Source organism: Penaeus monodon, unplaced genomic scaffold, assembly GCF_015228065.2.
Source record: "Penaeus monodon isolate SGIC_2016 unplaced genomic scaffold, NSTDA_Pmon_1 PmonScaffold_1869, whole genome shotgun sequence".
Classification (NCBI taxonomy): domain Eukaryota; kingdom Metazoa; phylum Arthropoda; class Malacostraca; order Decapoda; family Penaeidae; genus Penaeus; species Penaeus monodon.
In genome coordinates this window covers 1-27,500 of record NW_023648249.1, presented here as the reverse complement: position 1 = coordinate 27,500, position 27,500 = coordinate 1, and the positions used below count along the sequence as shown (strand labels likewise).

The 27,500-nt window shown below is 45.2% G+C and overlaps 1 protein-coding gene across 1 annotated transcript in view; it reads left to right on the top strand.

The window, feature by feature from the left end:
• Positions 1 to 19,624, top strand: part of LOC119569785 (natural resistance-associated macrophage protein 2-like) — a gene marked incomplete at both ends in the record, with an annotated part of 25,435 nt that extends 5,811 nt beyond the window's left edge. Inside the window, 1 exon segment of the mRNA XM_037917805.1 lies at positions 19,414 to 19,624. Within this exon segment, the coding sequence (XP_037773733.1) occupies positions 19,414 to 19,624 (211 nt within the window).
• Positions 19,625 to 27,500: the final 7,876 nt, after the last annotated feature.

The window sequence follows — 27,500 nt, the reverse complement described above, 5'->3', positions numbered from 1 at the left end:
CACACAAACCACCAAAACCAAATTACACAACACCCCAACCCCCACACCCACAAAACCCCAACACACACCACACCAAACAAACAAACATCACCCACACCCACCACCACACAACAAAATAACTTTAAAACTTTCAACACCCCCGGAAAAAACCCCCCAAACCACACACAACCCCCACACCACAAACACCACACAACACCAAAAACACCCCCACAATCACCACCCCACCCCACATAAAAACCCACAAAACCCCCAACCCAACACCCCACACCCCAAAACATTTCCAAAACCACACCCCACAAAAACCCCCACAACACCCCCAAAAGAACCCCCCAAATTACCCCCAACCCAACTGCACCAAAACCACACACCCCCACTCAAAAACCACCCAAACCACCACCTAAAAAAACGACACACCCCACCCACACACAACCAAATCACCCACCCCAACACTTACCCCAAACACCCCCCAACCCCCCACACAAAAAATTACACACAAAACCCACACCCCAAAAAACACAAAAACCACACCACAACATACCCCAAACCCACAAACAAACACATAAATTCCACACAAAACCCAACCCCACTCCCCAACCCAAAAAGACAACAAAACACCCCACACCCAAACACCACACAAAACCCACACCAAACCACAACACACAAAAAACCACACCCCAAACACACACAAACACACCCCAAAACACTCCACACAAAAACCCAAAACCAAAAAACCCCCAAAATTTACCCACAACCACAAAAAAACACCCAAACAAACTTTTCCCCAACACGGCAAACCCCAACAAACCACACCCCACTCCACATAAAACCCCCACACACCCCCCCCCCATACACCAAACTTTCACAAAACCCCAAAAACACACACCAAAACACATCACCCCAAAACCCCACCCCACATCCCACACACCACACACAAAAAACCAAAAAACCAAAAACCCTACACCCCACACCAAACCCCACCCAAAACAAAAAAAAAACAAAAACACCCACCCCACACAAACACACCCCCAAAACAACAAAACACACACCCCAAACCCCAAAACAAACACAAAAATCCAACCCCACACAACCCCAAAATCCCCACCCACACCAACATTTCCCCACACACACCCCCAATCACCACACACACCCCAACACAAAACCCCCACACCCACAATTTACTTTTTCACACAAAATTAAAAAGACACTTTTCAAAAAAACATGCAAAAAACCACCCCACCACCCCAAACACCATCCCCCACACAAAGCCAAAAAACACCCCAACCCCCCAAAACCCCAAAAAACCCCAAACCCTCCACAACACACACAAAAACACCACCCCAACCCAAACCACAAAAAACCCCCAACATACACCCAACAAACACAACATCGCAACACAAAAATCACCCCCCACCATCCCAGCCACACAAAACCCCACACCACAAAACCCCACACAAAACCCACACACCCCCACACAAAAAAACAAAACACCACACACACCCCAAAAAACACCACATACACACCCCACACCCAAACCAAAACCCAACTCCACACACACAAAAAACACACACACCCCAACACCCCACACAACCCCACACACACCCACCCCAAACACAAAAACCCCACAAACACACACACAAAACACCCCCACAAAACACACACACCAAAACCCCTCCCCAAACCATACACCCCCTTACCACAAACCAAAAATTAACACCCCCCTAACCCCAACCACACACCCCACCCCCCACAAAAAAAATACACACACACAAAACAAAATTAAAACACACCCACAATCAAACCAAAAACCCCAAAACAAACAACACCCCAACCCCACCCCCCAAAAACAAAAACCCCCACACCACAAAACACCCCAAACAACCAAAAAACCCACACCCCACAAAAAACACACACCCCAAAACCAAAAAACACCCCCCACACCACCATCCCAAAAAACCCCCACCCCCCACCCCACCCCAAAACACACCCCCCAACACAAAACCCACCACATACCACCCCACTACACCACCAAACCACATACAAACCACTTAACAAAACCACAACCCCCACACACCCAAACACCAAAACCCACAAAACACACCACAACAACAAAAAAACAAAACCCCAAAAACCACACACACACCCACCCCAACACCCCATACACACAACCACACAAAACAAAAAACCCACACCCACCACAAACACAACCATTATCACAAAAACATACCCCCCCAACCAACCACACAAAACCCCAACCACATTCCACACCACAAAACACCACATACACAACAAATACACCCCCACCCACAAAAACACCCCCCACATTTACACACCAAAAACACACCAAAAACACCCCCACCCACCAAACCCACACACCCCACCCCCCCACAAAAAACCCCCTAACACACCACACACCACAACCCCCACCACCACACACACCCTACACACCACACACCCCACACAAAACAAAACCCCCACAAAACATACCCACACCCCAAAAACACACACACATCACCACCCACCCACACACCCCAACACCACCCCGAAAAAGAACATCACACCCACCCACAAAAACCACGCCCCACCACCCCAACCCAGGCCCACCCCCCAAAAACCCCAAAAACCAACACCACACACCCCAAAAACAAAACCCAAAAACAAACAAATACACCACACCATTCCCCCACACCATCACCCCAAAACCACACAACCAAAACAACCACACCCCCAACCCCCAAACCCCAAAATAAAACCACACACCCCCCCCACACACCCCACAACTTTCCCTCACACCAAATCCCCCCACACCACAACACACTCACCCCCAACCCCCCCTTCCCCACCCCAAACACCAAAACCACCCCCCAAAAGCCCACCAACCCCACCCCAACCCACAAAAAAAAACCCCACACAACCAAAAAACATAAAACCAAAACCCCAAACCCCCACCAAACACCAATGCACACCACACACACACCATAAAATAACAAAAACCACAACCATACACACCAAAACACACCCCCACCACACACAAAAACCCACCCCAACCACACACACACATTTAAACACACACCACAACACACCCCCAAAAAAACCCAATACCCCAAAACCCCCACACCACCCCACCCCCACCACAAAAAAAAACCACAACCCCACACAAAACCACAGACACACACACAACCCACCAAAAAAAAAACACCTTCCCAAAAAACACACCCACACCCCAAAAAACACACAAACAAAAAACCTCCCACACCACAACCACCCCACAACACCCCACAACCACAAACACCAAAACCCCCACCACCACACCCCAATAAAATTACCCCCCAAAAACACATTCCACACCCCCACCACACACCCCAAACACAAACACCATTTCCCAAAACAAAACCACAAACCCCAAACACACCACCCACAAAACCCCACACATTCTTACACACACACACCACCAGACAACACAACAAAAAAAACACCACACATACCCCCACCAAAAAAAACCCAAAAACACCCCACAAAAACCACCCCCACCCCCCCCAAAACACAAAACCACACCCCCCAAAAACACAAAAACCACACAAAACCCCAAAACACCCCACCACAACCACACACCACAACTCAAAACACACCACATAAAAACCCCACATACAAAAACCACACAACCAAAAAAAACCACATACCCCACAAAACCCACCCCCCCCCCCCCCCCCCCCCAAAACACACCACACAAAAACACCACACACCACACCCCCACCCCACCCCAACACCCACACCACAAAACATCCCACTACACACCCCCAAAAATCACACAGACACCCCACACACACCACATACACACACAACAAAACTTACACAAAAACCAACTTTACACCAAACACACCACAAAACCCCCACACACAAACACACATACAAAAAACACAAAACCCCCACACACAAACCCCAACACACACCCCAATCACCCCCCCCCCCCAAAAAGAGACACCCCCTCACACTCGCCACACACACCCCAAAAAAACCACAGACAAAACCACACACACCACCACACCCCCATCACACCCCCCCACCCCCCCCCCACACCCACACCCCCCCACACACAACATCACACACACAACACACACCACATACCACTCACCCCCCACAACCCCCACTTTAAAAAAAACCACTCACAAAACCCACCCACCACACCCACCCCCCACACCCCCACTTTACCTACACACCAAAACACACACTTTACCCCCAAAACCAACATCAATACACCACACACACACACACACACATCCCAACCCCACAACAATGCACACCCAAAACCCACCCCACCACCACAGACTACCCACATGCACATCCCCCCACACCCCCAAAACAAAAGCCCATCCCCAACATGCACCCCACACACACCCCCATACACGTCCACAACACCACCCCCCACACCAAATACCCCACACAAAACCTATAAAAAACCCACCTAAAACCACAAAACCTACAAACCACACACACCTACCCACCACACACCCCTACAAAATACCCACCACAAAACACCATACCCACCACCCACACACACACCCCATACACCCATTTAAACCCCCAACTACCCCACACGCACACTCACCCCACCCACACCCCGGCCCACCCACACACCATGCCCCCCCAACACCACCCCCCACCCACACACCATGCCCCCCCAAACCCCACACCCACCCCCCCAACACCATGCCCACACACACCCCAACCCCCCCAACCACACCCCACCAATACCCAAAAACCCACCACTAAAAACCCAATACACACACCATATAAAACCCCAATATACCCCACTACACCCCCTACACACCCCACACACACAAAAAACACCCAAGCCACCCCAACATCACACCACACAAAAAACGGGAAAATAAAAATCACACTCCCCCACCAGAAAAAACCCACATACCACGGGACACAACCCCCCCACCCAAACACCACCCCAAAACATATACACCACATACACCACCCCCAAAACAGAAAAAAAACAATCCCAAAAACAAAAACCCCAAAAAGAAATAGCCCATTTCCATAACACCGCCACACACACCACGACACCCCACACAGACACCCAAAAACCACACGGGACACCCACCCCACCACACACCACACACCAACACCCCCGGGACACATAAACACACACCCCCACCCCCACTCACACCACATCCCCCCACACTCAACATCCCGCACACATACCACTCCCCACATACACAAAAAACATACACACCACTAAACCCCTCCACACCACACACACCCTTTACCCCACGCACCCCACACACCACAAAAAACCACACACACACATCAGACACCACACCACACACACGACAAACCCATACCACACACAAGACACACCTACACCCCACAACCCCAAACCACACACACACCACACACACACACCCCACCCAAAAATCCCCAACCCCCACACCACACACATCACACCCACCCCAAAAACCCCATACCCCCACACACCCAACACACACCCACACACCACATCCTCCCACACCCCACCCCAAAACACTGCAAAAACACACCACACAAACACACCACAAAACACACACCACACACACACCATATGCACCCCCTTTTTTAAAAACATAATCACACGGGAAACACCCCCCACACACCCCAAAAACCCCAAAAATCCCACACATTTCATACACCCCAAAAATCACACCACACAACAGAAGCGGGGACACCCCACTCACTTTCGCCCCACACACCAAAAACCCACCCACACATCACACACAAAACACACCACACAAACAAACCCCACGCCAAAACCACTAACACCACATACCCCAAACATCACACCACTCACACACCCACACAAAACAAACCCCCATACACCCCCACTCACAATCCACAAAACCCCCATAAAAAAACCCCCCCATATTACACACCCCAAAACCCACACAAAACCTTTCACTCCCCCACACAAATACACCCCCACACACACATACCCCAACACACACACCACACACTAAAAATCAGACACACCACCCCCACACCACACAATACCACACCCAAACATGCACATCATACCCCACACCACACACGGGCCACACCACCCACAGAAAACACCACATACACACCCCCACGGGAAAAACCCCCAAACATACACACACACGGGACAACCACACACACCCCCACATACACGGGAAAACACCCCAAAAAATACACAAAAACAAACACCCCCCAAAATAAACATTTCCCCCACCCCCCCATACACATGCCACACACACACACAAAACCCCACACAAAACCCCAACACACCACACACCCCAACAAAACCCCAACACCCACCCCACACACACACCCACCCACCCCACACCCCCCACCCCCACCACACACCACACACAAAATGCAAAACACCACACACCTTTTAAAACCACCCCCCAAAACCCCAAAACACCCAAAACATCACGCCCACCCAAACACACCCACCCCACCCCCCCAAACAACACATAAAACAACACAAAACCACAAAACATCCCCCACCCCAAACTACATAACACCCCAATTTAAAATAAACACCAAAATACATCACACACCAAAACCACCCCAAAAATAAAAACCCAAACACCCCCACATACAAACCCCCCCAAAAAAAAAAACTACAAAAACAAAAAATAAAAATACACCCCACCCCCCCAAACCGCCATAACACACCACACCAAAAACCCCAACACCACCTAAAAACCCCCACACAAAAAAGAACCCCCACACACTACCCCCCCACAAACACCACACACACCCCCAACACACCCCCTTTACAACAACACACACACCACTACCCCACACACTACACACCCCAAAACAATCCACCACACACACTACACACCACCATACATACAGACACCCCACTCTTCACCCACCAACACACACACCCCAATACACACAGACACCTGGGTTTCCAACCACACAGCACACTCACACAAAATCACACACCACACACACAATCACAAAAAAAACAAAAACCACACCATACCCCACAGACACCATTTACACACCCGCACGCACACACACATCAAACCCCACCCCCCCCCTGCTCACCACACCCCCACACACACACTCACAACCACACATGTCATTTCCACACCAACACACATCACCCCACACCACACAAAAACCACAAAAACAAATACCAACATGCATTATACACACACCATACACACAGACACTCTTTTACACCATGCCCCGGCTCCCCCACATCACACACCCCACCAAAAAACACCACCACAAAACACCCACCACCCCCACACACAAAACATCACATAAAACCCCAACACACAAACACGCAACACATCCCAAACACGCAACACATACAAACACCCCAGGCCAAAAAAACCCACCCCCACCACACAAAACCCCACACCACACACCCCAAAAATACACCATACACACCCCATACACACAGACCCTTTCAAAACCCCTCAGTACACACCAAAATACACCACACACAAAATTACACCCCACACAAACACCCACCCACCACCATATGCACCACATACAACATAAACCCCAGCACACCCCACCCCACACAAAATCCCCCACACCCCAAATACACACACAATAAACACCACACCCCACCACACACACAGAAAACAGACATCATCACTTTGCTACACACACCAAAAAACCACACCCCAACGGGACACACCCACCCCAAACACACCACAAAAAAGGAACATCAAACACACCCCCACACACCCCACTATCACACCCAAACCACCACAACACCCCACTCACACACCCACGGGACACCTTAAACCACATACACCACTTCACCACATACACACACCACTCACAACCCAAACACCCTTTAAAAAACCCACACAAAACCCACACACAAACCACCCAAACACCACACCCCCTAAAACACCACACACTTATAACACCCCAAACACAACAAAAACACAAAACCAAACACCTCAACCCCGAACCCCAAACAATCCCAAACCCCACAAAAACATGCCACAAAAAAACCCAAAAACACCCCACACACGGGACCACCACATACACACCACCCCGGACAAACCACACCAAACCCCAACCCCGAAAAACCCAACACACACACCACATCCCACACAAAAAAACCAACCCAATACCCCACAGAAAACCAAAAACCAAATACCCCGGTAACACACCCCACACCAAAAAACCACACTTTACAAATGCACACACACACTACACACTCCACAAACACCACACACACCCCAACAAAACAAACCCCAAAACACCACATACACACACAAACCCAACACAAACCCAAATACCCACCACACACCCCACACACCACCTACATCGGGACACATCACTCATTCACACACCAACACACACGAACACAAAACCATACACCCCAGACACTCGTTTACAACCACACAGCCCTCAAAAACCACACAACTTTCACACACCAAAACATAACTCACTAAACAAAACACACACCTTTAAACCACCACTAATTTACACATCAGGGATGCACACACACATCACACAGGCCACCACCCCAAAACACCCCAACACCACCCCACACAAATCACTAAACACACACCCCCACATAACTCCCCTAAACAAAACCAAACCCCTTATAACACCACAAACAACCAAAAACACACCACACACACCCCCACACTCCCCCAACACAAAAAATCACATACATACCACAACAAAACAGAAAACACATAAAAAAACCCCACACGCCACAAAAACACTACCCCACACCACACCACCCACCACACCTCACACACACCCCACACATCAAAAACCCACACATACACCATGCACACCCCAATACACACAGACACATTAAATTCTTCACACCCCCTTTTTTGGGTACACACCAACAACACCAAAAAACACCCCAACACACACCATAAACACCACACACACCCCACAAAACACCACGACCCCAAAAAAATAAAAAAACATGCGAACACCACACACACCTTTACCACAAAACTCCCCACACCACACCACGCATAAACACGCACCATATCCCCCCCAACCCCCAAAAACCCCACAAACAAACAAAAAACACCATACACACCACACAAAACCCCAAACACAACAAAACCCCACAACACCCCACACACTATAAACTAAAAACACGAAACACCACACACACACACAACATGCCCCCAAAACACCATAAAAACCCCAACCCCACTCATAACTTACTTTTTTCAAAACAACTCGCACACACCACACAAATCACTCACACCACACACACCCCCACAACACACCACCATACCACACCTACAAAACCCACCAAACAAAACACACCAACCAAACAACAAACCCCAAAACACCCCAACCCCAAAAACACACAATCACCCCAAAAAAAACACCACGGGACACACACACCACACACACCACAAATAACTCCTAAAACACCCCAAAATCCCCACTGACACACAACAAAACCCCATACACAAAATCATTTACACAAGGGCACGCAAAAACACACCCCACACCACAGAAAACCCCCACAAAACTCACTAAACACGCCCCCAACACATTTTTAAAAACACACCATAACACAGACCCCTCTTTTACACATCACGCACGCACAACACACACAAAACCATACACACAAAACCTCTTTTACACCCCACCCCACGCACACACATTCCCCACCCACCAAACTTTCCCCAACACAAACATCACACACCCACCACCCCTGCATTTACACACCCCATAAAACACAGATACTCATTAAAACATCACGCACACACACACATCAACACACACCAAAAAAACCCCCACCACCACAAACCACACACTCCACCCCCAACAAAATCCCACCCCCCACATACCCCACACCAAACATGCATTATACACACACCCACACACACACCACATACATACCACCCCACACACCCCCTACACACCACACACAAAACACGCAACAACCAAACAAAACACGCCACACAAACATCCACCACCCCACCCCAACACTGCACACACAACCACCCCTCACACTAAACCCCACATACCCCATAACACACCATACACACAGACACATTCACTCATCACAAAAAGATTTTAAAAACACCCCCACACACACTAAAATACCCCAAAAAATACACCAAAAACACCCCTAAACACACCACACACACACAAAAAACACACCACACAAACACACACACCCCCCACCACACAACCACATACCCCACGCACACACAAAAAAAAAAACCCCATACATCCCACATGCACACCCCCCACCACACCCGCACTCCCAACACACCCCAAAAATACACACCATAAACACACCAAAAAACCACAAACACCATAAATCCCACACCACCCCAAAATACACAACAAAACCAATATACAACACACCCCCCAAAACCCCAAAAAAATAATGCCCCCAAACACCCACAAAAAACCAACAATGCCATAAAAATTTTATTCCCCTCACTTTACACACACTATCACATGGGACACACCCCACAAAACCACTTTTTTAAACACCCCACCACGAACAAAAAATACACGCACACATCCCCACACCAAACAAACACCCCCAAAATTTCACACCATACCCCAAACCACCAACACCCCCCAAACACACACCACACCAAACCCCAACCCCCCACGAAAATTTCACACCACCCCATACATACAACCACACACACACCCCCAAACACACTACAAAAACCACGCAAAACCCACTTTTACACCCACACACAAACCCCCACGCTAACACATAACACTACCCCACATACAACCCCCCATACATACCCCCACCCACACAACCCACACCCCACCAAAAAACCACACCACATACATACCACACACACCACACCCCACACACACCCCATCCCCACACACCAAAAAAGACCCCAACAAAACCACACGGGAAAACCCAAAACCCACCGGGACCCCCCACACCACACGGGACACCCCCCACACCAAAACAGACCCCCCACACACCACACAAAACCCACAAAAAAACCCCACGGACACCCCCCACCCCCACACGGGCACCCAAACACCCCCACAGACACCCACCAGACACCCAAAAACCACCCCCGGAAAACCCCCCACACCACCCCAGCACCCACACACCACACACACAACACCACCCCACACACAACACACCACTTACCCCACCCAATACACCACATTAAACCACCGCTCACACCCCTTTTGCAACAACCCCCCCCCAAAACCCCAACACAACAAATGCACCCCACACTACACACACACACTCCAAAACCCCCACACACACACAACACACACAAACACACCAAAATACACCACGCAAAAACACACACCACAAAAAAAACATACCCACCACACACACTCCCCCACCACCCATACATAGACACACTGCTAATTCACAACCATCCCACACACCCCCCACAAAACCTTTACAACACGGGGACACTGGGTTTACAAAAACCAAAAACCCCGCATCACCCCCCACCCCACAAAAATCCCCAAAAACCAGGGCCCCCCCACAACCCAAAACACAAAACCACAAAGCTCACTAAAAACCAACACACAACAAAACCACACAAACAAAAAATCATAAAACCCCCACCGAAACCAAAAATTTCACTAAACACCCCAAACAATGCATTATACAAAACCACAAAAAAACCATAAACACACCAACCACTCCAAAAAACAACAAAATCAATACATCCCACAAAACACAAACACCCCAAAACACATAAAAAACAAAAAAGCCACAAAACACCACACCCCCCAAAACCCCACCCCACACCTCACAACCCCACAAACACCCCACACCACAAAATACACCTTGCACACACCCAACACAAAAACACTTTCCCACTCATTCACCCCCTCATGTACACCCCACACATACACCACAAACACCCCAACAAACCATACAAAAAACCATACACCCCACACACACACCAAACTTTAACACCACACACAAAGCACACCACACCACCAACCACCACAACCACCCACAAAACCAAACACACCATATACAAAAAACCCCAACCCCCATCCCACTCCCACACACACACCAAATACAAACCCCCACAAAACCCCCCAGGGGGCCCCCACACACCAAAAAACCAACACCCCAATACAACCACACCCACACCAAAACCCACCCCAACACATACCACATATACAACAAAAAACCCCACCCCAAAAAATTTACATGCCCACACACCATACACAGCCATACACTCATTTTTTCACATCACGTACACAAAACCAGCACATGGGACAAAATCACAATTTAAATTTTTTCACACACCCCCACACCCCCAAAAAATAACGCCCACATCACTAAACACCACACAACACACAAACACACACCATAATCACCCTTTCCCAAAAAACCACACCCCAACTCCCCCCCACACACCACACCCAAACACCCCACCACAGAACATCACCCCACACGTACTTTCACCCCACACACACACCACACAACACTACACCCCCCGCACAAACCCATAAAACCACACGCCAAAAAACCACACGTTTACACAAAATAACACTAACAAATACACACTACAAAAAATCACCCCTCACACACCCCCCATACATACACACCACACAAAAACCCACACACACCAAAATACATACCACACACCCCACACACCACAACACACCCATCCCCAAAACCACTACACCCACCCCCCATACCCACCCCACCCACAGACCCCCACACACCATACAGACACCCACCCACCCACGGGACACCCACACACCACACAGCCACCCACCCCACCACCCCACACACACACCGCACACCCCACACACCACAACCCCAAACACCCAAATTTTACACCAAATTTACACCACCCCACCTGCCCACCACACACCCAGACACCTCCACTGCCAAAACACACACCACATCACACCATCACACCAAAAACCCCAACATTACACCATCCCCACCCCCCACACTACACACACCCAGACACCCCCCCACACCACCACACCACCCACACCCACCAAAACCCCCACACACCCAAAAAACTACCCCCACTCACACACTCAAAATCGGGACACACAAAACCCACACACCCGACAAAACACCACCCCCTCACATCAGACACACCACACACTCACATCAGACACACCCACACACTCACATAAGACACACCACACACTCACAAAAGACACACACACCACACACGCACAACGCACACACAACACACGCACATCGCACCAAAAACACACGCACATAACAAAACCCCACCCCAACAACAGAAACACCACCACAGACACCCCCACAGGCACACCAAAAGGGGCAAACCACACCCCCAAAACCAAACAAAAAAACATACACAAAGCAAACCAACAGATACACCGCCAAAACCCCAACATTACACTACCAAAATACCCCCACACGCCCACAAAAACACACTTTCCAACCCCCCCACACACACCCACAAACCACACACAAAACACACCCCACACACCCCACACTACACCCACCCCCTCACCCACACACCACACCAACACAAACCACACCCACCCCCACACCCAAAAACCCCCACACCACCCAACCCCCACACATACCCCAAAACACCACATCCCCACACATCACACACCACACCCCACTTCCCCCACACCACAACACACATCCAAATGCACACAACCACAACACACAACCACATCCCCCCAAAAACCACATACCACATCCACATGACACCCCCAAACCCCCCACGGGACCCCAAACCCCCCCAAAAATATGCCACACACACCATAAACACCACACACACCCAACAAAACCCCGACACCCCACACCCAAAGATCCCCACACAAATCCCCAAAAACCCAACACCCACCCAAAACCACACACACCCCCAAAACCCCCAAACACACACCACCCAAAAACCACCACACATACCCCACCCCACACACATAAACACACACCCACAAAAACCACAACACACATCCCCACACACACATCACACACACCACACCCCACAAAAAAACCACACATAAACCAAAACCACTAAAAACCCCACACACAACAAACACACATACGCCACTAAACACCACACACACAACAAACAACACACCACCATCTCACCCCTGTAAGACCCGGGGAATGATGGGCTCTACAAAAAAGGATTTGGGAGGTGGCGACCCTTTAGGGGAAAGGGTAGACGACCAAAGTCTAGATTTTTATTAAAATTGTAGAGGAAAAGGGTGCCCCGGGGAAACCGAGGTTGCTCCTCATTTCCCCCCCGGGGGAGTCTGCCTTTTATTTTCCTTCAGTGGTTTTAAAGATGAGCATAGATCCGTGCCTAAATAGGGAACAATCATTTTTTATGAAAGGTAGGGGTTACAACAAGCAAACTTTTTTGGGGAAAGGGGATAAAACAATACAACATAGCTTGGGCAGATTTCCTTTCCCTTTTATTTCTACCATTGCCATACAAAATTTCGAACATACAATATAAAGCTGGGTTAAAAACCCCAACACACAAACCAACAAAATGCCCCCAACACCGGGACATGCACCACAGCCACACACCACACACCCCAACCACACACTCCCCCCACATACACACCACCACTCCCCACACAAAAACCACACACTACCCACCCCACCCCCACACACTCACCCACAAAACTACCCACACACACCCCCACACTCCCCCACACACACCAAACACTCCCCACACCCCACACATCCCCCCACCCCCCAACACACACCACCCCACACACACCCAAAACACACACATACCCCCCACACACACACACCCCCCACACGACACCCCACACATCAAAAAACCCCCAAAACCCCACAAAACACCAACAAAACCATACACACATCCCACCACAACAATCCCCAAAAACCATACACCACATAAAACCATTTACACCCCCATATAAAACACCACACACAATAAAACCAAAAACCCCATACACCACACAAAAAATACGCCCCACTTTACCCCCAAAATACACAAAACAACACCCACACACATACACACCCACCACACATAAAACCCACCAAATAAAAACACAACCCCACACCACATTACACACCCCTTACACACAACACCACCAGACAACCCCCACACAAAACCCAAAAAACCACAGACACACCCACACACCCACTACAAATTAAAAACACACCACATACACACTACAACATACACCACCACCCAAAACCAAAACCCACAAAACCCACCCACACCCCACCACCCACATCCCCAAACACCCCCACACACCCACACAACCCCACACACCCACACACCACAAACACCCCCTCACACCCCCCACACCCAATACACCCCCCACCCATACCCCCAACAAAACCAAAAACCCCCACACAAACATAACCACACTCCATAAAACACACCACCACACACCCCAAAACAAAAACCACCCCCAAATTTAAAAAACCACCCATACACACCAAATACCAAAAACACATACGCCATATAAAGACACACCACATACACACACCACCACCCCAAAAAAACAGACACCCACACACACCACAGGCGCCCCACAAACACCAAGATGCACCACACAAACCACAAAACGCCCCACCCCCACACCCCCACATAACCACAACACCACATAACCAAAATACCACATGCAAAACCAAACACCCGCCACCCACCCAAAAATCACTAAAACACACCCCAAACCATTCACCCCCCAATACACAGACAAATCACTCTTTCCACCCCCCTTTACACACGGGACACACCATCACTTTTTTCCCCAAACACCGCAAACTTTTACACACGCAAACACCACACTCCACCACACTAACATCACCCCACACCACCCCCACACCTCACACACACTTAAACACACCACATACACTACACACACATCCCATACACACCCCCATACACACACCCCAACACCACAAAAACACACTGCACACCCACCACACCAAAACCCCACACCCAACAAAACCACATATACAAACACTCACACACAAAAACATCCCTACACCCAAAAAACACCATAAAATATCGTACATACACATTACAAAACACCACACCAAAACCCCACCACCACCGTACAACAGAAAACTAAACTTTTTAAACCCCCCCAACTTTCCCGACATAAAAAATACACAACCACAACACTAACACACCACACACCCCAAATAAAAACCCCCACCCACACCTCACCCCACATCTACAAAAACACCACCATAAAACATCACATACCCACACCACATACACACACACCACACCATAAAAACCACATACCCCACACCACACAAAACCAACCTTACACCACCACCCCAAACCCCGAAACAAAAGGCATACCCCCACATATAAAAAGGGTCACACACAAACACATGCTAACACTCCCAAAACCCCAACCACCCCAAAACATACAAAAAACACTAATCATTTACCACACCACACGAAACACCACGCAAAACATCACACCAAAACTATAAAAAACCCCCATCACTACACACCACACACCTTTACCCCACACCACACACACACAGACCCTTAAAACTTTACAACGGCACACTTTTACACCATGAACATCCATACACTCCCCAAACCCCACCAAAAACTCCCCAAAACAAAACAACATCATACACAAAAACACTCTTTCACACACACAACGCACGCAACACACATCACAAACACAAAAAAACACACTGCACACACACTCCAAAAAACCCCTCACACAAACCCCAATACACAACACCCCACCCAAATACAAAAAACCACAAAACACAAACCAAAACCACACACACAGAAACCCCCCACTTTACCCCACACCCCAACACACTGCACACAAACTCCCACCCCACCCCATACAAAACAACCACCCACACACACACCACAAAACACCCCATATGCACGCAATAAACACACACCAAAACACACCCCAACACCATTTGCCCCACACATCCCACACACGAACACCCTCCACACACCCCCCCATACCCACCACCCCATGACACATCACACCACACACCAAAACAAAACCATACATACAACAAAACACCCATAAAAACCCCCAAAATACACACATTTTAACACCCCACATAACACCCCACAAACACAAAAAACGGGACAAGCCCCCACACCCCCACAGATCCCTTCCCAACACACAGGTGCCCCAACTTTACCACGACCCCACCACAAACACCACGACCACAAACCACACACACCCCCAACACACCCACATACACCCCACATGCTCACAAACGGGACAAACACATCCCCACACAAACCACACCTCAACAAAAAACGCCATCCCACACCACACCCCACAGAACACCCCACACTTTCAAACCCACACATACACATACACAAAGACAAACCCAACTCTTTTACACACCCACCCCAAAACACACCAAACCCCACAGACACCACTCATTATTCACACACACCCATGCACGATACCCCGCAAACACCACACCCCAAAACCACCCACACACCCCACACACAACCCATACACACACATCACTTTACACACCACATACACAACATCACATACAAAACCAATTACACACCCCATAACATAACACCAAACCCAAAAACCCACACACAAAACCCCCAAAACCCCCACAACACACACACCCAAAACCACACACACCACCCACACACACAGCATACCACCCCCACACATACAAATCCCCAAACCCCCAAAAAACACACAGGCTACGTTCCAAAAAACCCCACACCCCTAAACCCAAAAACACTAAAACACACCACACCACACACACACCATACATCAAAACCACTTAACCCTTTTTCCCAACACCACACATGCAAAACCCCACTCAACCCCCAAAGCACCCCACACACACCCCCACACACAATAAAATAAAAACCACCCCCAACAAACCACACCCCAAACCATACAAACATACCCCCTACCCCACCACACCCACACAGACACTTTTTGGCAATACCACGCCCCACAAACACAGGCCCATCATACACACAGACCACTCACTCATTTACAACACCATGCACACTCACCAAACCACACCCCCACACACACAAAAACACGCCAAACCCAACAAACCCCCACACGAAACCACACACATTCCCAACACACATCCCCCACCACACACTAAAAAACCCCACCAATACAAAACAAAACCATTTTCACACACACTCACCAACCACACATCCACAACACCATACACACACACCCCACATACACACCCACACCACCCCACACACCCACCAACAAAACCCCAAAAACACACACCAAAACCCAAAAAAACACACACCCCAACACACATCCAAAAACACACACAAACAACACCAAAACCCAAAAAACGCACCCCAATTACGCCACCCCAACCAACATGCACACCAAAAAAACCCCCACATCACCCCAACACACATCATAGCACACAATACACACCCCAACACACTCCACCACCCCAATACACCCCCCCACATCCACCAGGGCCACACAAAAAACACCAAAAAACCACACAAAAACCACCACAAATAACACTACACACTACACACACAACAAAAACCACTACACAAACCCCCCACACAAACCCCCACCCCACGCAAACACACCCGACACATGCCACACAATCCCTTATATAAAAAACCACACACACCCCACAACCCCCCACAACACCACAAACACCCACACACAAAGCCCCACCAAAACATGCCACACACACACCATACATACACACCACACACACCGCACGTACACACCACACACTTATCACACCCACTCACCACACCACACATACCACACCACACATACCACACACACCACATATACACACACACACCACACACACACACTACTCTCAAACCACACACACCATACTCATTGACACTCACTCATTCGCAAACACCACACACTGCACACGCACCATATACTCACACCACACACACACCACTTACACTACAAACACTACACACACCACACATCACACACACACCACACACACACCACACACACACCACACACACACCACACACATACCATACACACCACCGCACACCATACACACACATATATATATGTATAATATATATTTTTTTTTTTTTTTTCGTTTTTATTTTTTTGTTTATTTATTTTTAGATATATTATATATATATATATATATAATCACATAAACACACACATACATACACATACCACACCCACACACCACACACACATGCACACACACACAACACACACACACACACACACACACACACACCACACACACACACAAACACCACACACAAACACACCATACGCAGACATTTACATATATTTGTGTGTAAACTTGCATATTCTGTCAGATAGAGGAATTCACTGTATAGAAGTTTTATTTCTATCTGTTGATATGTTTATTTAGCCCATATATATATATATAATATAATATATATATATATATATATATATAATATATATATACACTTTTTTTTAGTAGTTTAATTATTTTTTTTCTTTGTATATTTGCAGATTTACAAAGGTCATAGCATCTCTTCTATCAGTGGTGGTCATTGGTATCAATATATGGTTTGTGGTAGATTTCCTAAACATCTATTTGAGCAATCAATGGTGGATGTATCTCATCTTGGTTTTGTTGTCACTCTTCTACTTCGGTCTGGTGTTTTATCTGACGCTGTTCCTTTTCCTGGCATTTGGCATCAACTTCTGCTTTACTATACCAGTAAGTAATATACATTATTTAATTACTCTATTTTTATTTTGTGCTCATATTTTAAAGTGAAGGGTACCTTGTGTATTGTGAAAGAAATCAAGAAGCTATATTAATTATACCAGTGGCAATTGTAATGGTCAGTATTTCTGTTAATAAATTGTAGTTACTTTGTTAACCCATTGCATCTGGCTGCTTTGAGGCCAACAAGTGGATTAAAATTCAGGCTTACATGAGTGATGATTCTCCTGTGTGTGTGTGGCTTGTAGACTTTACACACACACACAAACACTCATGTTTAGTATCAAAACTCCATGCCTCCCCTTTGAAATGTTATTATCTCTTTTTTCAAAAGTTAGTTTTTTTCATTTTCATATTTGTCATTTGTTATGCTGAAATAAGATGGTAATAGACTATTTTCTTTGAGTAAATTCTATAGATAGTCTAGAACTCTGTGCAATAATGAAAACATAAAGTAACAGGATTTTTTTTTTTTCCGTATTATTCAATTTCTTTAAGATACCTGGTGCTGCCTGTCACATTGGGCAGGAATAGGATTTTGAGCATAGAAATAATGTCCTCCTTGGAGGCGGTGCTTTTCCAGGCATGGCTGTGTGGGGTTGCATTCCATCCTCGTTTACTGGCAGAAATAATGCAAGAGTCCTATCCTAAATAACCACTGAGTCTAATCATCCTCCAAGATCTTTGTGAATTCATTAGTCATTCCTGTTACCCAGGCTCTCGGCAGAATTTTTCATGACGACACCTTCCTGTAACCCCGGCCCTTAGCCAAATTTTATCATGGTTGCATATTTCTGTCACCTGGCCTTGAGCCTATTTTTTCATGATATGATGGTTATGTCACCTGGATCCAATGGATTAAGCAACAAAGAGGTCACTATCATAAAAGAAAATTCTGATACATACTTGAATTATGAGTTAATATTTCCTTTGCTATTCACTTCTTTGGCTACAGTGTCTGATGAGTAATCGTATATATTGTTTATTATTTATTTATTTCTAGCGTGCAGTGTTTCATTTCTTGATTAAATATCTAACTTCAATTTGTTAATTTTGTTTCAAGCTTTTGTGGCTAGTAGGATTGGATGGTAGTAGTCCTACTTTACAACCTAGCTTCGAAGGGTAGGTGTGATTCTCGTCGTTCATTTAGTTTTATATCATAAATTTTATACATACTTGTCTGTCTTGTAAACATCCATTGGTAAAAGCTTCCTTATGAAATGTTTCCTTAAGGGGACCCTCCCAAATGGGAATAGCTAGCTTTTGTTATATTTACATGAATGAGGAAACTATCAAATGACTGTTTAAGCCCAAACTGTATTATTTTTTGGGGAGTTGCAAGTGCATAAGCGCCAGCAGAAAAACTACAGAAGTAGGTAATTAGTGGCAGATAAACCTGTATGGACTTTTGCTTGTTGCAATCCTGCACACAGTATTTGATAATGACATTGCACATAGATATTCTTCTTTTAACGGTAGGTTCATGTCTGAGCCACCGTGGTCACAGCATGATACTTAATTGTAGTTTTCGGCCTTGACGATCATGGGCTTCCATGATTTTTCTTGGCAATTTAGAGCGGTGGTTTGCCATTGCCTTCCGCCTGGTGTTTTTATCGAGTCACCATCTCTATTTACCCAGCACTGACTTGGGCTGGCTTGGCCACCCAGTGGCTAGGTAGGCAATCGAGGTGAAGTTCCTTGCCCAAGGGAACAACGCGCCGGCCGGTGACTCGAACCCTCGAACTCAGATTACCGTCGTGACAGTCTGGAGTCTGACGCTCTAACCATTCGGCCACCATGGCCCCCTGCACATAGATATGAGTATGTAAATGTCCAAAGAACACTTTTGTTCCAATATAAGTTAAAAGGAAAATCAATGATTTATGAAGAAATATTTCCTGAGATTATTCTTATTATGAGATGTCTGTCGGCCCCCATGGCTCGGGAGCTGATCCCAGCAGCGAGAATAGCCTCCTTCTCTGGGACTTGCTAGGTCCAGAAAATGAGGATCTCTGGCTCTGGTACCAGCACTCCAACCCACATCGGTGTACATGGTACAGCAATACGGGTACAGTGGCCAAGGAGATGGACCACATTCTTGTTAGCACGCGATGGAGGATCCTCCAGAACTGCAGAGTATATCGGGAGTGTCGAGTTCTGTGGCACTGACCAATAGGCTGGTTGTAGCTACCCTGCGGGTCCACTTCAAAACTCCCCGTCCCTCCAGTGGCCACTCTAAGGTGTTTCACCTGGACAGACTAAGGGAGGAGGACTGTGCCTGTGGGTTCACCATGGCAGTCTCTGACAGATTCATGGAACTAGACAACCTGTCAGACCAGTTGCTCTGTGGGAGTTCTTCAAGCGCGTAACACTCGAAGCAGCTCAGGAGTCTATTGGCGTATGCCCGAGGGCAAGGCAGAATTCCATCTCCCTGGAGACATTAGAGGCCACTGAAGCATGTCACAAGTCTTGCGTCACTAAATGAGAAGGGACAAGGAACAGTTCATCAGGAATCTTGCTGAGGAGGTTGAAGGCCATTTCTTGGTAAATGACCTTTGCCCTGCCTACCAAGCCCTGAGAAAGCTGAACTCTAAGCCTTCCTCACAGATGACTGCAGTGCGATCAGCGGATGAACGGATCACCTTAGATCATGTTGGGGTTCGTGAACGTTGGGCTGAATATTTTGAGCAGCTGTACCAGGTAGACCCTCCAACAGTTAGGTTGGATGTAAGCGATGGCACAGTGCCTGTGCCAGACCCACCCATCAGCAAGGAACCCCCTACCCTAACAGAGGTTAGGATGGTGATTTCCAAGATGAAGTGTGGGAAAGCTGCATGCATATGTGATATCCCTGCTGAACTGCTAAAGGCTGGAGGTGAACCTATGGCTCGGGGCCTGCACACAGTCATGAATGCCATCTGGCAGTCTGGTACCATTCCCCCTGACCTGCTGAGGGGCATGGTCATCCCTCTCTGGCAGGGGAAAGGGTATCGATGGGATTGTAGCAACTACTGTGGCATTACACTGCTCAGCATACCAGGCAAGGTTCTCGCCCACATTCTTCTGAAACAGATCTGCAGCCACCTTCTGAGGCATCAGAGACCAGAACAGTCTGGATTTACTCCTGCAAGTCCATGATAGACCGTTATACTAGTGCTTCGATTAATTGTGGAACGCCGTCGTGAGTTTGGTCTTGGGTTGCTTGCAACCTACATCGAACCTCAAGAAGGCGTTTGACTCGGTACATCAGGAATCGCTATGGGAGATCCTGACAAGACGAGTACTACGTATTAACTGGACATAGAAGAAAACGAATGATGAAGTGCTGAGAAAAATAAATTGTAAAGACCGGCTGTTGGACATCTTGAACAGGAGGAAATTAAAGTTTATTGGTCATGTGATGAGAGGTAAAAGTATTGAGAGAAACTTGCTGACAGAGATGGTGATAGGAAACAGAAGAAGAGGCAAACCGAAGACAAGACTGAGCGACAACATCAAAGATATTTGCGGGTTGTCGATGGTACAAGTGGAAAGAAAAGCGCAAGATCGAGTTGAGTGGCGAAGGATGGTGGAGAGGTCCACAGCTGCTCAAACATGAGCATACCATTATTGATGATGATATGTGTACTAGTATAAGGCAATAATGTTAAAAGATAGAAGTATAAATAATGATAATAATATTTCAGTTTGGATTCATGCTAATGGTCAGTACACTCCACCATCAGCAAACCTGTATCGGATTGATTATTTCCGTTGTAAAGAGCACTTCAATACAAAGGCCACTTCAGGGTTGGAATTCTGAACTTCAGAAAAATAAGTGAAATATTGATTATTTTTTGTTGAAGATGATGGTACACCATGATACCAATTATAAAATAAAAATTATATGGAATTTTTAAATTGGTCTTATGCATTTGCTTTGAAATAAGTTAATATAACTACTGCACCTTTTTCATGTTTCCAGTAGAAAATGCAACCTGTGCACGCTACCATTGGCATAGGTACTATAAATACATAAAATACCAACTCCACCTAGGTGTCCAGTTATTTGATCACTGATTTGCAAAGATGATGTGCTCAAATGACTGCACACCAACATTATACTGGTTTACCATGCCCAATGAACATTTTTTATAAATATTAATAAAGAAAACAATTTTATCTGGCATAATTAATAATTTTTCCTTTACGTAAAAATGGATTAGCCCTATAAAATGAGGATAATTGAAATAGTTAATTTTATGTGCATTTGTTTACATACATATAAACCTTCTTGAATATTAAAGCCATCCAGTGACGAGCTGACCTATCCCTCCACCTCCCCCCTTTTGGAGTATGGAAAAATTCAAGGGCATCAGAAATTCTCAGTGTAAAATTATTTATTTAATTCTAAAATTTGAACTGATATATTGTATTCATTCTAGGATCATACTCATATAACAATTTTGTACTAATATTGCCATTCACAGTTCTCCATTTCTTTATAACTGGATCGTAAAAAAAAAAAAGACTATTACTTATTTCTGGGTTTAGATTAATTGTCATTGATGCATTTTTTAAATGCTTCAGACAGGGAATCTCTACTTTCATATCTGAAAAAAAGAGAATAAAAAAGATACCTTTACAAGGTATGGTTCCTGTTGAAAACAATAATAATGATTGACTTGGAAATAATTTAATCTCAGGGTACACTAAATTTGCTTTTTTATATATATAATATGATATTTAGCAGAGAAATAATAGAAATTACTAACTTTGGAAAGTGTCCCAATTTCTAGGTCATGTTTTCAGTACTTTCTTTACATAAGCTGTCAGACCATCCAGCGGTTGTAATTTTCAAATGCCTCCATATCATATTCTTTCTTTTGCAAGTGGTTTGAAGTGTGCAGGCCAAGTCATGGCCTGATTTTTTAATAATAATAATAATAATAATAATAATGATAAAAAAAAGAAAAAAGTACACTATATAAGAGTAATTGACCAAATATAGTTCATAATGATAGACAATCAGAAAAAAGGATAGCAGAAATTTAAAAAAGCAACATGACTTGGCCTAATAGAGTTGATCAAACTGAAGAATAATTTTTAGGTAATTTTTTTTTGAGGGCTCACCTGTGGTGGTGTCCCATTAAAGTTATATGTTAGTCAAAGCACAGTTATATACTCTATAACATGCAAAACAAATCATTTAGTTATCTAAAACCGTTATTTTTTATGATCAAATGAGATAGGTTTGCTCGGGACGGTTCCCTTAAGATTTTGACAGTGAATCAGTTCAGAAGATTATTTAGTTGCTGGTTGTTTGATTTATGGTATATAAAGTAATCTATTATCATCTGAGTATTGTTTACTTAAATAAATAATCATAGAGCTAGAGGACTGTGCATCTAGTGATGAGGGAACAAGTAATAGAGTCATAGATGGGGGAAATATCTACGGAAATATCATTGAAAAGTTCTCATTCATACTATTTCCTGATTTTAAAGTTGTTGTTTTTTTTCCTCAATATTATTATTATTATTATTATAAAGATCAATAGACTTTGGAAGATAAGTTTAAAAAGGAGTTTACAATTCATAGATGTTAAATATATAAAGTGTTACATTCTAGCACCAAGCTGTTCAAGTTGAAAAAAAAAATTTAGTTGATCATATTAAATGCAAACCATATAGGAATAAGAGAATTATTTTCAATCAGCATATAGTTACTTAGCCAAGAGTTATTGCAGGTTAATTGATAGAATGTGAATTTATACTTTAGGTAGTAGTTACATTGTTAAATTTCCAACAAGTATGTAAGTAAGATGCTTGCCATAAGTACATTGCAAACTCTGACAGACAGCTTAACTCGTTAAATTTACCTAGGCAAATTCTAGGCCTTAATATTTCAAGATATAGATTCTGTACACTAAAGAATGTATATATCTATTGTATCAAGGTAGAACTTTGAAAATCAAAAACTTAGCTGTTAATTTGATGGATTTTTTTTTTTTTTTTTTTTTTTCCCCCACAAATAAAGCATACATATATAAACATTACATATAGAAAAAATGAAATATGTATTTTTATAATTATATTTGTAATAAACAAATAGACAAAATGGTGACAGGAGGTAACTACATAGTACATGATATAATGCTTTGTGGCAGGAGGAAAGAAGAAAAGAAGGAATGGAAGCTTTGGCTAGATGGAAATATGCATACAGTAATGGCATTGCTGTTTTATGCTCACTATGGTCCAGCAAAAAGTGTCTGGAAAACTTTTTTGGATGACCTGCTTAGGAAGAAGAATGGCTGCATAGGGATGGGGATGGTATAGTAGGAGTAGATGGAGGAGGCTTGCCAAACAGTACCAAATTTAACTCAGTGCTGTCAGGAAAATGTGTTGTTGGACTGTCTCTTTATTTTTTATTTTTTTATTTTTTATTTTTGTTTTTTTTATTTTTTTTATTTTTTTATTTTTATTTTTTTATTTTTTTTTTTTTTTTTGTCCTCGTGTGTATTTTAACTTTAATTGTGCATTTCAGATGATTCAATCTGTCCATTAAGTACTAGATTTTATTTCTCCATAAAGAAATGAAATGAGGTCTTTAATTCTTAGTTTTTCTTAATTTCCCTCAGGTTGCATTATTTGATTAAGGCATAGTCATCTACAGGTTAACCCAATGCTGTTGATGATTTTCTGATACGCAAACCCTCCATCCCAGGTGGTATTGGAGCAATCTGGGCCCAGCCACCAGGGGCTTGTATCGTCACATGCAATGCCATGCCTTTCTTTGGAACACTAAGAACTTTTTTTATATATTTTTTTGTTATATAGACTCCATAATTGTTATTAGCTCTTTACTCTGAATAAAGGAAGCATTGTGTGGTATCATGGGGTTATAACCATAAGTTTTTCTAGAATTTTATTTTCCATTTTTTCACATTATCTTATAAAGTTTAGTCTTCATATGAGGTATACATTAGAACTTCATGAGTATCTCTTAGCTCAGAGTGTGGTTTTATTATCTTTGATCATATTTTATAAATATGGCACTTGTAAGTTTTTGTTGGTACCCCCCCCCCCCTCCCCCTTTTGCTCATCGATGTCAGACTCTCTGCCTGCCTTACTCCCTCCTCCCCCCCACCTCCTTTCCCAATGCCTCCGTACACACGCACATATATGCATGGATGGGCACACACACACACACTCACTCACTCACTCACTCACTCAGTTGTGATGCAACATGGGCGTTTGTGAGTTGCAGCCTGATTACCATTGTAATTTTATAGATGCTAACCTCGGGACCCTGAGAAGCCCTTATAATATGTAAAGTTTAGGAAAAAATAGATTTTTTACTTGTCACATTTTCTATGGCAAAAAAACATTTTGCCCTAGTTGTCACAAAAAATTCATAGGATGACTAGACATGCCCCTGGAATACAGGATTGGTGCATCTAGAATTGAGTCCAAGCATACCATGGCAGCTACATGCATGTCACCCAGTGACTAGTGATTAATACATTGAAATAGTCAAATAGATAGAATAAATTAATTCATATATATATATATATATAGATAGATAGATAGATAGAGAGATATATATTAGTTTAGTGAAATTTGAGATATATCATGTATGAGGGACATGTCCAGGTATAAACATCAGTATCTCTTTATAGTAGAGATCCTCAGCCAAAACTAGCAGTATTGAAAACATTGGTGGAAAAGTTTTTTGCACAGCTTTGGATTAAAATCAAGATTTGTGCTGGTAGGCAAGATTTATTAGTGTTAGATTTATCCAGCTTTTGTACAATTTAAATATATTTAGCATATGATTTCTGAATGACAAGAATTATAAATTCATAGAAAATGTGACATTTCTACCC